Raw genomic sequence first — 14,527 nt, 5'->3', positions numbered from 1 at the left:
TATGGGAAAATGTGTAGCATACCCTAAGGATGTTCAAACAATTTTTCATAATGCAATCAGCTGCTTGGGTCCAAAGTTGATGCAGTCAGAATTTTTCTAGGACTTTTTCTTCAAAAGAATTTTTTGTAAAGGTCTTTTAGAAACAGGAAATGGTCTGTTATATAGGGACTATACCAAAGTATATACCGATTTTTAAATGTTTCGGTAATAAGGTTCTCTACTTAAAATAGCCTAAATACAATTTTTTAACCAAATCGTGGTCAAGATCCGCGAAATAAATAAAAACGGAATATATGGTCGCTACTCCAGAACATTGACCTACATTAAATATTTTTTGCGAAGAGGTTTTTAAACCCTTTAGAAACCTAAATGCTAAATAAGGGTGAACATTCTTAAGCGAGCACTTATTTTGATAGACCAAACTAAATATGTTTGACAGTGAAACACAATACGAAATGCCAGTGTTACCAAAAAGATAATAACTAAAAAAAATCACCCTTTATGAAAATCTATTTTTGTTTCCTTTATTTTTCGGAAATTTTCTTTTTGTATGGAATTCTCTTAATTTTCATTGCCGCTATTGTTGTTCAACTCTGTCGAAGAATTAGACACGTAAAGATTCCTCTTAGTCTAATTGTTTAACTTCAATGCTATGGCCTTTGTTCTGGTAATTTGTCTACATCAAAACCTCCTTCAAAATATTTTCCGCAGACCTTCATGTGTACATAAAATATAACAATTTCTGCAGACCGGCAAAATTTGGGCAAATGAAAAAAAAAAACGCTAGCATACTTTTAGGGAAAAATAATTTCATTAAAGTGAAACTCACAGAAGATAAAAGCAAAAATGTGTGGGTCTTGGGGTTCATTCATATGGTTGGGAGGGTCGTATATTTTTTAACCAAAACAAAATTTTGGGGCGTCATTTATATTGTCCCACCATTTGTCTCTTACACTTTTGTCTATTAAGTTTTTGTGTCGGTTCTTTTGATATTTATTTTTTTTCTCAGTTGTTACTTGCTATTGTTGTAATTGCTTTGACTTGAAAAGTTGTAAATCACAGCAACAGACTAAAATAAAAACAAGCAACAAAAGAAAGTACTACCCCCCAGTAAAGACTAGCGTCCCCCATAGCAGATAAAAGCATAAATGATGGCGAATATTTTTTTTGTTGGTGTTCCATACTTGGCAGCTTTACTATGGTTACAAAATATAGGGTTGATAATAAATTGCATAAATATATTCCCCTGTTCCCTGGCGGAACTCCTTATGCCCCCCCCAAAAAAAACAGCACGAAAAATGTTTCAAAGATTCAATGTTTATCACAATGACTGCTACCCATGGTGTTGTGATGTTGTGTTCAATGTACAAGAGGGAGTTAGAGATACACAAACACACACACACAACAAACCAACACTTTACTTTTGGGTGTTGTCTTCTTTACACTTTTCATTTCACTTTCCCGGCGCGGGACTCATCTCACTTGGACTTGGACTGAGCAAGTGTATACGCTCTATTGATGGCGTTTAAACAAACCTTAAAACATAAATTTTGGCTATCTGGTTTCAATGCAGACTCTTAACGTTTCCCTTGGAAGAAGTTTTTTTCTATCGTTTACTGGGAGAGGGGTTTGCAAAAAATTGTTAGTTACTTAACAACGGTCCGTTGCTTATGGTTGATGAGCTCTTCTGCAAGCCTTTTTCCATAATTGTCTGTTTTTTTGTTTGTTGGGAAGTTTTCCCAAAATTTGTGAAAATGTTTTCCGACGCTCCCCCCCCCCGTTCAGAACAACAAGGAATTTTTAAGTATAGTGGCTGTGGTAGTGGTGGCGATGGTGATGGCAACATCACATACAGTAAATCAGTGCAGACATGCGGGCACACACAAAATACTCGTTTAGTCATTAATTTATTTATACGCTCTGGCAACCATATACCATGGCAAAAAAAACAGCAGCAACAACAATAACAACAACGACCACAACATCTAAAGAAACAAAAACACACAGCAGAGAAAACCACCAGTTTAATGTAATGAAAAGTGTTGCATAGATAATTTTAAATTTTCTATGGTAATGATGCTGCATACTTTTAGGGGTTACGAAAATTGCTTTTTGTCTTTAGGAACAGCAAGCAATGGCAGAACTTAAGAGCAGCCAGCCAGTCAGCCAGACACCACCAAGAGAACAATGGAACGTGATTATAACAACTTTATGCTATTAGAAACTAATTTAATTAGAAGTTTTTTTTTGTTGTTGTTTGTTAGATTACGTGATAATATTTGAGTGTGAGAGAGCGTTTTAAAGAGGGACAAATTTAAGCCGATTGCAAATGACATTTGAGGTTTTATGGTGGTTGGTTGTGCTAAATTTTGTATAATTTGAAGTAAAATAATGGATTTATTTTTTAAAAAAGAAAAAAAGAAGAACTGAGGTGCAAAAAGGACTTAAGAAAAGGAAATATTTTTTGGCAGCCTCTGAAAATTTTTCACATTTTAGATTTTGCATTTTTATAGCACACTTTTAAGCGCTCAAACAAATTACCAAGTTGGAAAAGAATCCTTAACTTATTTCGCAATATATGAAAGATATAAACATAAAAATTGTGACGCTTTGTGGTGGGGGTAAGAGAATGGGGGTCCGATATCTATCGACTTCACACCAGATCTTGTGATCTTCATGAAATATTGAATTTGTGAAACTTTAAGACATTTATATCTTTATTTCACATTTTATGAGCCTTTTGGTTATTTTAAGTTTTGATCCGTTGTGGAGGAGGTAACAGAAGGAGTGGGCTGATACGTCCCACCTTAACACTAGATATTGAGATGTTCGAAATTTGAAAACAATGCTACTCTCACATTTTATATAAGTTAAGTTTATGCCTAAATTTTGCCCATTGTGGGGGGAGTGGCCAGAAGAAATGGATCGATATATCTCATCTACTTCCCAGATATTTTGTTAATAGAAAAATTGGGAGATGTGAAATTTTGAAGAGAATCGGATGGCAATTTTCGAAGTTTATGAGCTTCATGGTTATTCAAAATATTGACCCCTGGGATAGGTACCAGAAGCAGTTGACCGATATATTCCATCTTTACACCAGATTTTGGGTCCAGTTTGAAAGTAATCGAAACCTCATTCCGCATTTTCTTAGCTTTATGGTTATTGCGAGTGGACCGATATATGCGATCTTCACTCCAGATATTGTGTTGTGTAAAATTTGAAGAAAATCGGACGGTCATTTTTGAGCTTAGTGGTTATCCAAAATTTTGACCCGTTGTGGGTGAGGTACCAGAAGGAGTGGTCTGTTGTTTGCGTTTTTCATACTATATCTTGTGATGGTAGAAATATTGACATGAGCGAAATTTGAAGTCACTCGAACTTTTATATCACATTTTATCGGAGTTATAATTATTCAAAATGTTGAGCCTTTGTGGGTGATGTTCTTGATAGAGTGGACCGATATTGTCCATTTTCACATCTGGCCTAGCACTTATAGAGACTTCAGGATTAGCAAAGCTTGCACAAATTTGGATGATCTTTTATTCTTCTATGATGCAAATTAGTTTCTGTTTTACCCTTTGTGTGGGAGGTACCAGAAGAAGTGGAAGAATGTTGCCATGCGTAGATTCGATCGAAGTTTGATAATAATATTGCGATATATCAAGATAGGACCGAATCGAATACTCTCTAAGAGAGTTATCGTGCGCAAAAGCCAGACACATATAGAGACGGGCGGACGGACAACCCAGATCGACTCCAAATTTCCTGAAACAGATTTGGTCCAAGGGATATATAGTCTTTAAAATCGTTATTTCAATGAGGCATGTTTTGGCCGTATCTAATGAAACATATACCCTCTTTAGCCATATGGCTAGAACCTTTATATGGGGGTTCTTATAAGACGTAAGTAGTCATGTATAAGCAATTTTCAATCAGTAGAGGTGATATCCATTACGAAGTGCAAATAACAAATTTGACAGAATTCTGATGAAAAATCATCCAGCGAACTTTGGAAGTACAAAAATCTAGATCTAGTCTTAAATTGTTATTTCGATGTTTCAGGTTTTGGTCTTATCAAATGATATACCTCCTCTTTAGCCATATTACTGATGTTATAATTATGAAAATACCGAATATTGGGAGGTATATATATCTGAGGGTTATGCCAAGAAATGGACCTGTATACGCAATTTTCTTTGAGTGGAGATGGTTTCCATTACGAACTTCATATAACAAATTTTATACAATTTCAGGGAAAAGTGTGATATAAATAACCAAAATATCGCATAAAGGTTGTACATTGGGTATATTGGTCCTACACCAGAACTCAAATCTATGTGTACAATTCTCTGTAAGGATGTTTCCTATAGGTATATCCCATTTTCAATACCCATAATTCTACAGATCTAAAATACATCTTCACCCTACATCCTTTCGTGAAGAAGCTACATTCATTTCCATAGACAGACGGACAGAAGACATAGAATCTATTCTGGGTCTGAATTTTTTATTCCTAGGAGTTACAAACGAAATATCAAATATAATGTAGTATGGAGGGAGTTATAAAAATATTTTCATATTACCTATTTTTCCTATTTATGTAGGTGGTTTTATTCAAATGTTTAATCGTTTTTGAAAAATAAAAATTAAATGTTCAATTTATTTTTTTCAAAAACCATTCTCTTTTCCCTTCTGCCACTGACATTAATAGATTACCAAAAAAACCACCAACAACAACAACACATTTCCCAACTTTATTGTTGGGAAAGAGAATATAACAAAATTCCAGCAACAACAATAACATTTCTATAAAACATCGTTTTCGAAAAAGTTTAATTGAGTTTATTTTCTCATTTTGCACTCATCACTCGGAATTGTTGTTATGACGATGATGGTTGGTGATTTACTTGGCGAGGGGGTGCTATACGTTGGCAACCAAACTTTGCGGTAAGAAATTATTTTCCAAATTGTACAAGTATGACATTTATATGGTGTTAAAATAATTTATGTGCGTAAATTAATTAATGTTCATCATAATCGTCGTGGTAAGCAAACTAATTTATCTTTTTTTCGAAATTTGGGTGGGGCGGAGTGAAATAACAAATTTATGGAAGCTATAGAAATTTAAATAGTTTGCCGAGAATTTCGGCTAGTAGGTAAGTTTGGGAGAGATTAATTTATCATAGAAAACGCATGAAAAAATTCACTGCTTGAAATTTTTTTTGTTAGGACCTCATGACAGGAAGGGTTAATTAGTATTGACATTTCCCCAGCATTCTCATTGTTCTATGGCCATAACACTCATATTCTCTATGTAAACTACAATGATCCTTGCCAGCTGGCATTTATTATGCGCTTTTTTTAGCCCTGCTAGTTTGCAGCGTTTACAAAACGGCGTTTAATATGCTCATTTCCTCATCGAAAAACTAAAACAATTTTGCCCAGAGCACTAACATTATTATTCCTGCTAGAATAAAGTCAAATTAGATGGCATTAGTGTTGTTATAATACCAAATGGGACGTGTGTTATCAGGATATATATACACACACATACATATATATTGGATATTTACATACATATGTACATCTATCTACATGCTTGCGCATATAAACGATTAAGCAGTAGTGTTTGTTTAACATAAATACATACCAATTAAGCAGCGTAAAACGGCTGAGGGGGAGAGAGAAAAAAAAACTAAGCAAATGAATAGACAGACGTGCAGACAGTTAGATAGTGAACATGATCCCAGTTTGAAAATGTTAAAAAGCTTCTCATTAACAAAATAAACACATCTTTATACAGAAATGTACACATCATGTCCGTCATTTTGTATAGAACCGTGTGTGTGGACAAATGTTATGTACGCATACATACACATACATTAATATCTCCCATATTCACGTGTCTGTGTGTGTGTGTGTGCGAGCATACATTTTTAATAAGATTAGCATTTAAAGGTGAAAGACTTTGGTACGAAAATAAAAAACCCGTACACGTAAACCCACCACCCGTGGGCCAGGATTTGTTATAATTTATGCAAAGCTTTGGAGCATACAAACACACACACACATATGTACATGTGTAAGTAGGATCCTGTTTTCTATGAAAAATAATTAGAATTTAAGCTGTTATAGTTTGGCTTAATCCAAATAATGCGAATTTAATTAGTATTGTATTCTTCACGGGAAATTTTAAAGAAACTTAACCCCAAAGTAACATTTTAGATATTTCGCGTGAATTTGTAAAACCAAGATATAGGAAGTACGACATTCATTTAATCGACTTTCTCTGGAGTTAAAATCGCAAGTCGTCGTTTTGTAACAGAATTTTGATTTGACGATTAAGATTTGGAGCCAAAAAGTATGCAACGAAAAATGCGTTTTTAGTTTAGAGTTCAGCATGTGAAATTTTAGACAAATTTAACTCTATGGTAAAGATATTGGAAATTTTTCGTGAATCGGTATAAACAGTATATATTGAACCCGAACATAGGTTAATCGACTTATGCTGGTCCTAAAAGTCTCATATCGACTTTTCACAATCAACTTTCGAAACACCTGATTACGATTTATGGTTTACGATTTTTTTAATGTTATTTGAGCCTACAAGTATGTTACGAATAATGACCTTTTAAGTTTTTATTACACTGTACAACAATTTTAGGGTCAGGGTCTGAGAAGGGGAACGTTTTAAGTGGAGGTAATTCGATTTGTTTCCAAGATCAAAACTCAGGAAGGTTTTAGTTTCTCAGCAAAGGATTATGGGCTCTAACATAATCTTCATAATCTTCTTCATACTTCGCAAAAGTATAGGTTCCAGCTAAGGGGATTTCAGGAATTTCTTATGTTTTAGGTACACTTTTCAACTAATTCCGGCAAATTTTCCTGTTTTGAGCTCTTGGTAAACCTCCAAGCAGAAATCAATACCGGTCCGCGTTTTGGTATGGCACTTATATAAAGGCTTAACCTGATTTCAGCTACTGCGAGGTTCTTGGCCACATTTGATTTGATTAGTTTCTTTGGTTTCTCAGTGTATACACCCGATTTTAGTTGACTTTGGGTTGGGAAGTCGAAATCGAAAACAGATTTTAAGTTTAGTGAATAGAAATGCTTAACTCAAAATTCGATTTTTTTGTTGAATTCGAAATTAGAAATGTTTAAAGTCGATGCCTATCCTAGACTGGGATACGTAAACGAATATTTAATATAGCTTAGGGACGATGTGTGGAGGTATAGGTAGGATATAAATTAAAGGTTCTGAAAAAGCACCATCGACTTAACTAATTGTTGTAAACCTGGAAAATTTTTTGAGTTATTTTTTTTTTTTGAGACTTATTTTGCTGTTGATTAAAAAGTTTATCAGACATGTTTGGTGTGGATGATTTAAGGCTAAGTACCACATTATGATTGAATTTGAAGTGACCTTTATATCCTCCATTTTTATAAAAACCCAACAGTCTTTAAATTAAAATTAAAACTCTATACTCTATTCATTTAAAAGTTGAGTGAATCATATTTTTAGTATTGTCATATTTTAGACACATTTTCCAAACAAATGGGCTACTTCACATATGATAATGGAGTCATTTGTGTGTACTGTACTTGAAGCGCCCTCGAAACCAAAAAGAAAATTTGTAATTTTTTAGATTGAAAATAGTGAGGAACGCCTAAAAGTATACTCTAAAAATGCTACACACAAATATGAAAATTCACATTACATGTGATTCATTCATAATGTGTAAACTGGCCTTTAAGAAACATTGTTTGATGGCTTCGAACGTTGTGATAGCAACATCTGGGGTTCAATCCCGGCAGGACTTCGCTGAGTATTTCTTTTTTTTAATTTTTGATTTTTACTTTATAAAGGCCAGTTTACAGGGCATGGTTCAGACACATGTAATGTGATTCTTTAACATTTTATATTTATCATCTTTATAGCATACTTTTACGGGTGCAGATTTCGCTAAAACGGGTAGGTTTATAATATAGCAAAGAACTGAACTTCTTTTTTTTTTCAATAATTTTTCCATTATATAGATTTTCCTCATAATGGTGGATATGAAAAATTGGAGCCGAATAAATTACACCCTTTTTGACTTGTATTTTTTAATCTTCTTTTAAGAAAATGAATTGTGTCATCATTCTAGGAAGTATTTTCTAAAAAAATCTTATTTGTCCAAATCCTTGAAACTGTACAAAAGACCCTCATAAAACTAACCCTCATTAAACAAAAAAAAAAAAAACGGCTAACATTCACTTATGGCATTCACAACACAAAGGTAGTGTTTGCTAATCACATTAAGAGAAAGAATACAAACAAACCCCGCCCCCTTCACCATTTATTTAATTTCACACCTCCTCTTCCATCCTCCATCTGCCGGCCACCATTGCGCGCCAGCTAATCTCCAGCTAGTTTTAATTAATCTAAAACTATTTGAATATAACTAACTGTTGTTAGCTGATGACTAGTCATGTGATGACAAAAGCATGTCCTCTTAACATGACATAGAGAAGACAAGAACAAAAAAAAAAAAAAAAACAACAGCACACATCATGTAGATGCTTCCTGAATGTGTTTACATATTCATAATAGCTATTTACATACATATACGGAAAAAACACATATATTCACATAAACGTTAGATAATAAGACTGCATGAATAGAAAAATGCCAAGGATCTGCTGTTCTTGTGTGCTTTATAATGAAATTGCTAAATAAACATAGAAGCTGGTCGGTCTCTTACCTGCAAAATATGCCAACATGGCTGTTAGGACGACTGATATTAGAATTAAGGCGATACTCAAACATTTCCAGGAACAACGGTGTTGACAACGCTTATCTATGTGAAACCTGAAATAAAAAAGAGAATGAGAGAGTGAGAGAAGAGACAATATTAGAGCTCAAATAGATATAACAGATGAAGGGGTTGGTATGTAGAGGTAATATGTAAATAAGATAATAAAAATAGGTGAGATTGGAGTTTGTTATCCCCGTATAAGATATACCTTTAGTCATGGATGCAGAACTTAAAATTGAATAAATATGGTTCCAAAATATATTGAGAAAAAACTGGCAAGTTTGTAGAGGTATTTTTTGGGTTGACATTTTTCGTAGTCGGAAAAAAAACAAAATATTTATAAGGTCAAAATATGATCTTCAGTGAACTTTGGAGATTTTGGATACCTTATGTGATCCCCTCAATTTTTTTAGGCTGCCTTTTTAATATTTCGATAATTAATTGAAAATGGCAAATATGTGAATGGGTAAGTATAATTAAATAGTGTTTTGTGGGACATGTGACATCTTAGTATTATCTCAAATTTAAGTATTACGAGACATTTTCAAAAATGGTGGCCCTTATAATCACGCCATATCCCCATCTTCACACGTTTTTTTGGCGATCTTCTGAACTATATTACTATGTTAATATTTACTATTTAATCAGGATTACTTTCTGGCCAAAATATACATATATATATTCCCTTTAGGAATATTTCGATTTTGAGGTATTCTATACTCAAAATTTCAATATCAAACCCACAGCTAACACATAACCTATTATAACCTCCACCATAGTATGGTGGGTATATCAAGTTTGTTATTACTTTTGTAACACCTCGAAATACACATTTTAGACACCACAAAGTATATATATTACTGATCAGCATAAAATTTTATGTCGATTTAACTATGAGCTATGTCTGTCGGTCTGTGGAAATCAGTCCAACTTCCGTACGAATTGAAGTAGGTTGATAAAATTTTACTCAAATTTGTGTTTCGTCTGCAGGTCTTTTAATATTAGGCTATATTGGTCCACGTTTAGTTATAGCCCCCATGTACCTTCCTATTTTCTGCATTTTCATGATTTAAGCGACATATACTCGCCATACTAGGTTGATTGCGGATTTCAGCGACATTATTCCCATTATTATATTTGAAGTTCCTAATGGGTACTACAGTCTATGACGGAGAATTGGCTATGCTATTACAGGTCTTCTTATAGACCCCATATATCGGTACCTCCCTATATTCGGTATTTTTATGATTTTCGGTATTTTTATGATTTTTATTTTTATGACATTATTCACCAGAATTGTTTCAATTTCGTATTTGAAGTTCCGAATGGGTATTAGAGTCAATGACAAAAAAATTGAATATGCATGTCCTGCCCCCATATAACGGTACCTCCCTATATCCGATATTTTTATGATTTTTGGTATTTTTTAGATTTTTATTTTTATTACATCATTAACCGGGGTTGTTTCAAATTTGATATTTGAAGTTCCTAATGGGTACTATAGCCTATAACAGAAAATTGTCTATACAGGTCCAGGTCTTCGTATAGCCCCCCCATATAACGGTAACTCCCCAATTTCGATTTTCAGCGACATTATTCCCCAGAAGTGTTTCAAATTTCGTATTTGAAGTTACGAAAAATTGTCTATGTTGGTCCAGGTCTTCATGTTGGTTCAGTTCTTCTTATAGTCCCATATATCGGTACCTCCCTACATTCGGTATTTTGATGTTTTTGCGACATTATTTACCGGAATTGTTTCAAGTTTCATATTCGAATATCGTAATGGCCTATGGATATAAAGTAGGTCTATGTCTTCGATTATAGCCCAATATAACAGTAACTCCCTATATTCGGTCTTTAACGGAGTTTATTTTTTATTTTTTTTTTTTCTAGAGAATGTTCAAATTTGTTGCAAATGGTGGAGGATATTCTAAGTTGGACCCCACCGAACTTACTACTTTTTTTCTTGTTTTTATTAAAATACTACTTTGGCATGATAATTCAAACTCAATAGTTAGAATTTTATCCCCTTCGATTTTAGTAAACATTGGGTCGGAAAGTTAACATTGGAAAATTGATTTTTAGTTGATTGAGGAGAAACGATTTACTCAAATGACACTTTTAATTGATTTAATTTTTTTTTTTTAATTTTTCGAATAATTGTTTTTTGAAGGACCTCAGGGTCGAAGTTTGGAAAAGGGACATATCTACTCCCTTAAAAAATGTTTGAAATTTGAATTTGAAAAATTCTCTATTTAAAATGTCACTACAAAATCCTCACCTAATCCATAACTTTTTTGCAATAACTCCCCATATATGAACCAACCAACTTAGTATACCCTCCTCCTCCTCTTGATAAAGGATGCTATAAAAAAATTGGCTACATGAATTAAACATGGTCCCTTCATGTAAGCCCGAAACAACAGCAAAAACAACCCCATCTTCAATGGCATGTAAAATATAATATTTTTACTGGTAGTTCGTAGGGTCCAGTTGTTGATGTTGTTAAACCAGGGTGTTGATTAACATTTTCTCCTTTGTTCCTGATGCTGGTGTTGTTGCTGCCGTTGTTTGTGTATCATTATAGATGTGATGTGATATTCAAACACCAGCATCCTAGGCATGTTAAACCCACACTCCCATCCCCACCCCACCCTTTGATATGAATATTCATATCCTTTGAATATTTTTACATCTATAAAAAAGGGGGTAGCCATGTATGAATGTATGCGTGTGTATACATGTAAATTTAGTTTAATGTTGTTTGTATGCTGCCATGTTTGTGTTCCGTTTTTTTTTTATTTGTTATAAAATTTTATTTTATTATTTTGTTTTGTTTATTTAACATGTCGCTTAAAGTGGTAGTACCGCTTGACTGCTGCTTCTGCTGCTGGTGGGTACCATGTGATGTTGCAGAACGAAAAAAAACACTTGTTTGTAAAATGCTGTTAAAATTGACCATGTTGTTTTAATATTTTGTCATACTCATACATATATACATACATATGAGACGGAGAAAATGTTTTCAAGGAAAAAAATAAGAGATTTTTTTGGGGGGTAATAAGAGGGGTAGGGTAAAATGCCAATGTCAGCCTAAAGTTTGTGGTTTTATTAAAAATTGGAAAATTGAAAATAAATTTTGGGCGGCCAATTCAGCTTTCACAGAAAACTTTTGTTAAAAACCTTAAAATCCAAAATTTTCCAAAAAAATAAAAAAAAAATGTTTTTTGTTTTTTGATATTTAACAAATTAATTGACTTTATACCCTCCACCAAAGTTGGAGGGTATATGAAGTTTGTCATTCCGTTTGTAACACCTCGAAATATACATTTTAGACCCCACAAATTATATATATTTTTATCAGTATTTAATTTCTATGTCGTTTTAGCGATGTCCGTCCGTCTGTTCGTCTATCCGTCTGTCGGTCTGTCTGTCTGTGGAAATCACTCTAGCTTCCGAAAGAATTGAAGTAGACTCATAAAATTTTACTCAAATGTATATTATGCATGCAGGACTTTTGGTATTAAAAATGGACCATGTAGGTTCACGCTTTGGTATAGCCCCCATATAACGGTACCTCCCGATATTCGGTGTTTTGACGATTTTAGCGACATTTTTCACAGGAATTCTTTCAAATTTGGTATTTGATGTTCGTAATTGATGCTAGAGCTTACAACAGGAGATTATCTCTGCAGGTCCACGTCTTTGTATAGCTCCCATATAACGGTACCTCCCGATATTCTGTATTTTGATAATTTTAGCGACATTATTCACCGGAATTGTTTAAAATTTGGTATTTGAAGTGCGTAATGGATACTACAGCCTACGACAGAAAATTGTCTAACGGTACCTACTGATATACGGTATTTTGATGATTTTAGATACATTATTCACCGATTTTTTAGGTGTCGCATTTGAATATTATAATGACTTATGAAAAATTTACCTATGCAGGTCCATGTCGTCGTATAGACCCTAATATAACAGCTACATTATGTATTTTTTAGATTTTAACAGAATTTTTAATGGATTTTATTGTTTTTGAGAATTGCCAAAATCGTTCCAAATGATGGAGGGAATTCAAAGTTCGGCCCGGCTAAAAATAATTTTTATCGCATTAAATCCAACATGGACATTTGAGTTGATATTCAAGGCCTTCAAATGTAGATGTTTGATGCCTTTTGTAGAAGCTTGATTGAGACCTTACAACTCGTTAGTTTAAGATCTTTAAGCGTGGATGTTTGTAGTGTTCGATCCAATCATTTATGTTTGATGTTTTGCTTATGTTTCTGGCTTTCACACTTTAATGTTCGAGTCCTTCAAGAGTGGAACTTTGGATTCTAAATAAATAACAAAAATTAACAAAAAAAATGGATCGTTTCCGAAGTCAGTGTAAATTTTTTATTAAGAAATTTCTTGATTGACATAATTGACTTAAGAGTTTTTAGCCAATATATAGGTCAAGTCACTATTTGAGTAGATTTTAAGTTATGAAAATGTAATTGGTTGAAATTGTGGTAGACCCACCTTATAGTCCACATTTTAATCATCAACATGTTCTCTATATATATAAAATTGTGTACATACATTGTAGTCCAGTTGACACATTAAGTTTATTTTGTTTTTTTTTTTTTCTCTTGCTTTCATTTTTAATTTCTTTAGATGTCCTTTGTCGGCTGTTGTCTTGTGTGACCCACTCTTGTCTGCTCTGCGGACTTGTCTGGCGTTACATCAATGTTTAATGTTGCTGTTGTTGTTGTGTGTACTAAATTAATTAAATCCCTTTTTTCATGTTCAAAACGAAATGGAATTGTTTGCTGTGTATGTATGTTTTGTTTAATGTGAAAAATGTTGCTGTATTTATTAATAAATGACAAGGCAACACTTGTATTGTTACAATTTAATTTAATTTTTTGTAAATGACTAATATTCAATTTAAATTTTTTAAATGACTAATATTTAATAACTAACAACGATATAAATTTAAAAAATATATATATTTAAGAAGGAATAAAAAGTTAGTTAGAAGTCCTAAAGATACGGGGAGAGATGAAAAAAACTGCAACAAACTTCAGACTACTGTCATTTTTAAGCCACTCATCCGACAGCTGTTGAAATTATTCCAGTGACCGATCATTATATTGTTTACAAGCGTACAAAAGCACTTTGGTGAGATTTTTCCAGAAAAAAAGTTATTCGTGATGGAATTCAAGCGTGATAGTATGATGGGACACCACAAGTGGCTATAGTTTGACCTGGAGTGCATTTAAATGTGAATAAATCTTTTGTGTCTCGTACCATCGCTCGTTACTGTGATACTGGTAGTGTAGCCCGACGACAAGGAAGTGGACGAAAGAAAACAGCATCATCAACAGAAATGGTTCGAAAAGTAAAGAAGCGACTTGATCGAAACCCGCGTCGCAGTGGCCGAAAAATGGTTCGTGAGCTGAACATATCACAATATTCCATTCGGCAAATATTGAAAAATGAGCTCGGGGTAAAGCTATTGAAATTCCAAAAAGTGCAAGAACACCGCAACTGAAAGAAAATAGACTCAAAAAAGCTAAAAAGTTGCTTCGCTTGGCCGAAAGTGGTGAACTGCCGAATTTGGTTTTCTCCAATGAAAAATCATTCGTTGTCCAGCAGTTTGTAAATAACAAAATGATCGTGTCAACTTGCCAAAGAGGTCAGCTGAAAATATGCACCTTCGATTGGCCACCAGAACT

General features: G+C 33.6%; 1 protein-coding gene across 4 annotated transcripts in view; it reads right to left on the bottom strand.

Moving 5' to 3' along the window:
* LOC101894875 (teneurin-a) overlaps positions 1–14,527 on the bottom strand; it is a 568,898-nt gene that overhangs the window by 197,216 nt on the left and 357,155 nt on the right. For all 4 annotated transcript variants that reach the window (XM_059129381.1, XM_059129382.1, XM_059129383.1 and 1 more), the window contains one exon: positions 8,748–8,854. In XM_059129381.1, the coding sequence (XP_058985364.1) occupies positions 8,748–8,854 (107 nt within the window). The remainder of the gene's footprint in view (positions 1–8,747; positions 8,855–14,527) is intronic.

This window comes from Musca domestica, unplaced genomic scaffold, assembly GCF_030504385.1.
Source record: "Musca domestica strain aabys unplaced genomic scaffold, Musca_domestica.polishedcontigs.V.1.1 60, whole genome shotgun sequence".
In the NCBI taxonomy this organism is placed as follows: domain Eukaryota; kingdom Metazoa; phylum Arthropoda; class Insecta; order Diptera; family Muscidae; genus Musca; species Musca domestica.
Note: the sequence above shows the minus strand (reverse complement) of the source record. Positions and strands in the feature narration are given on the sequence as shown.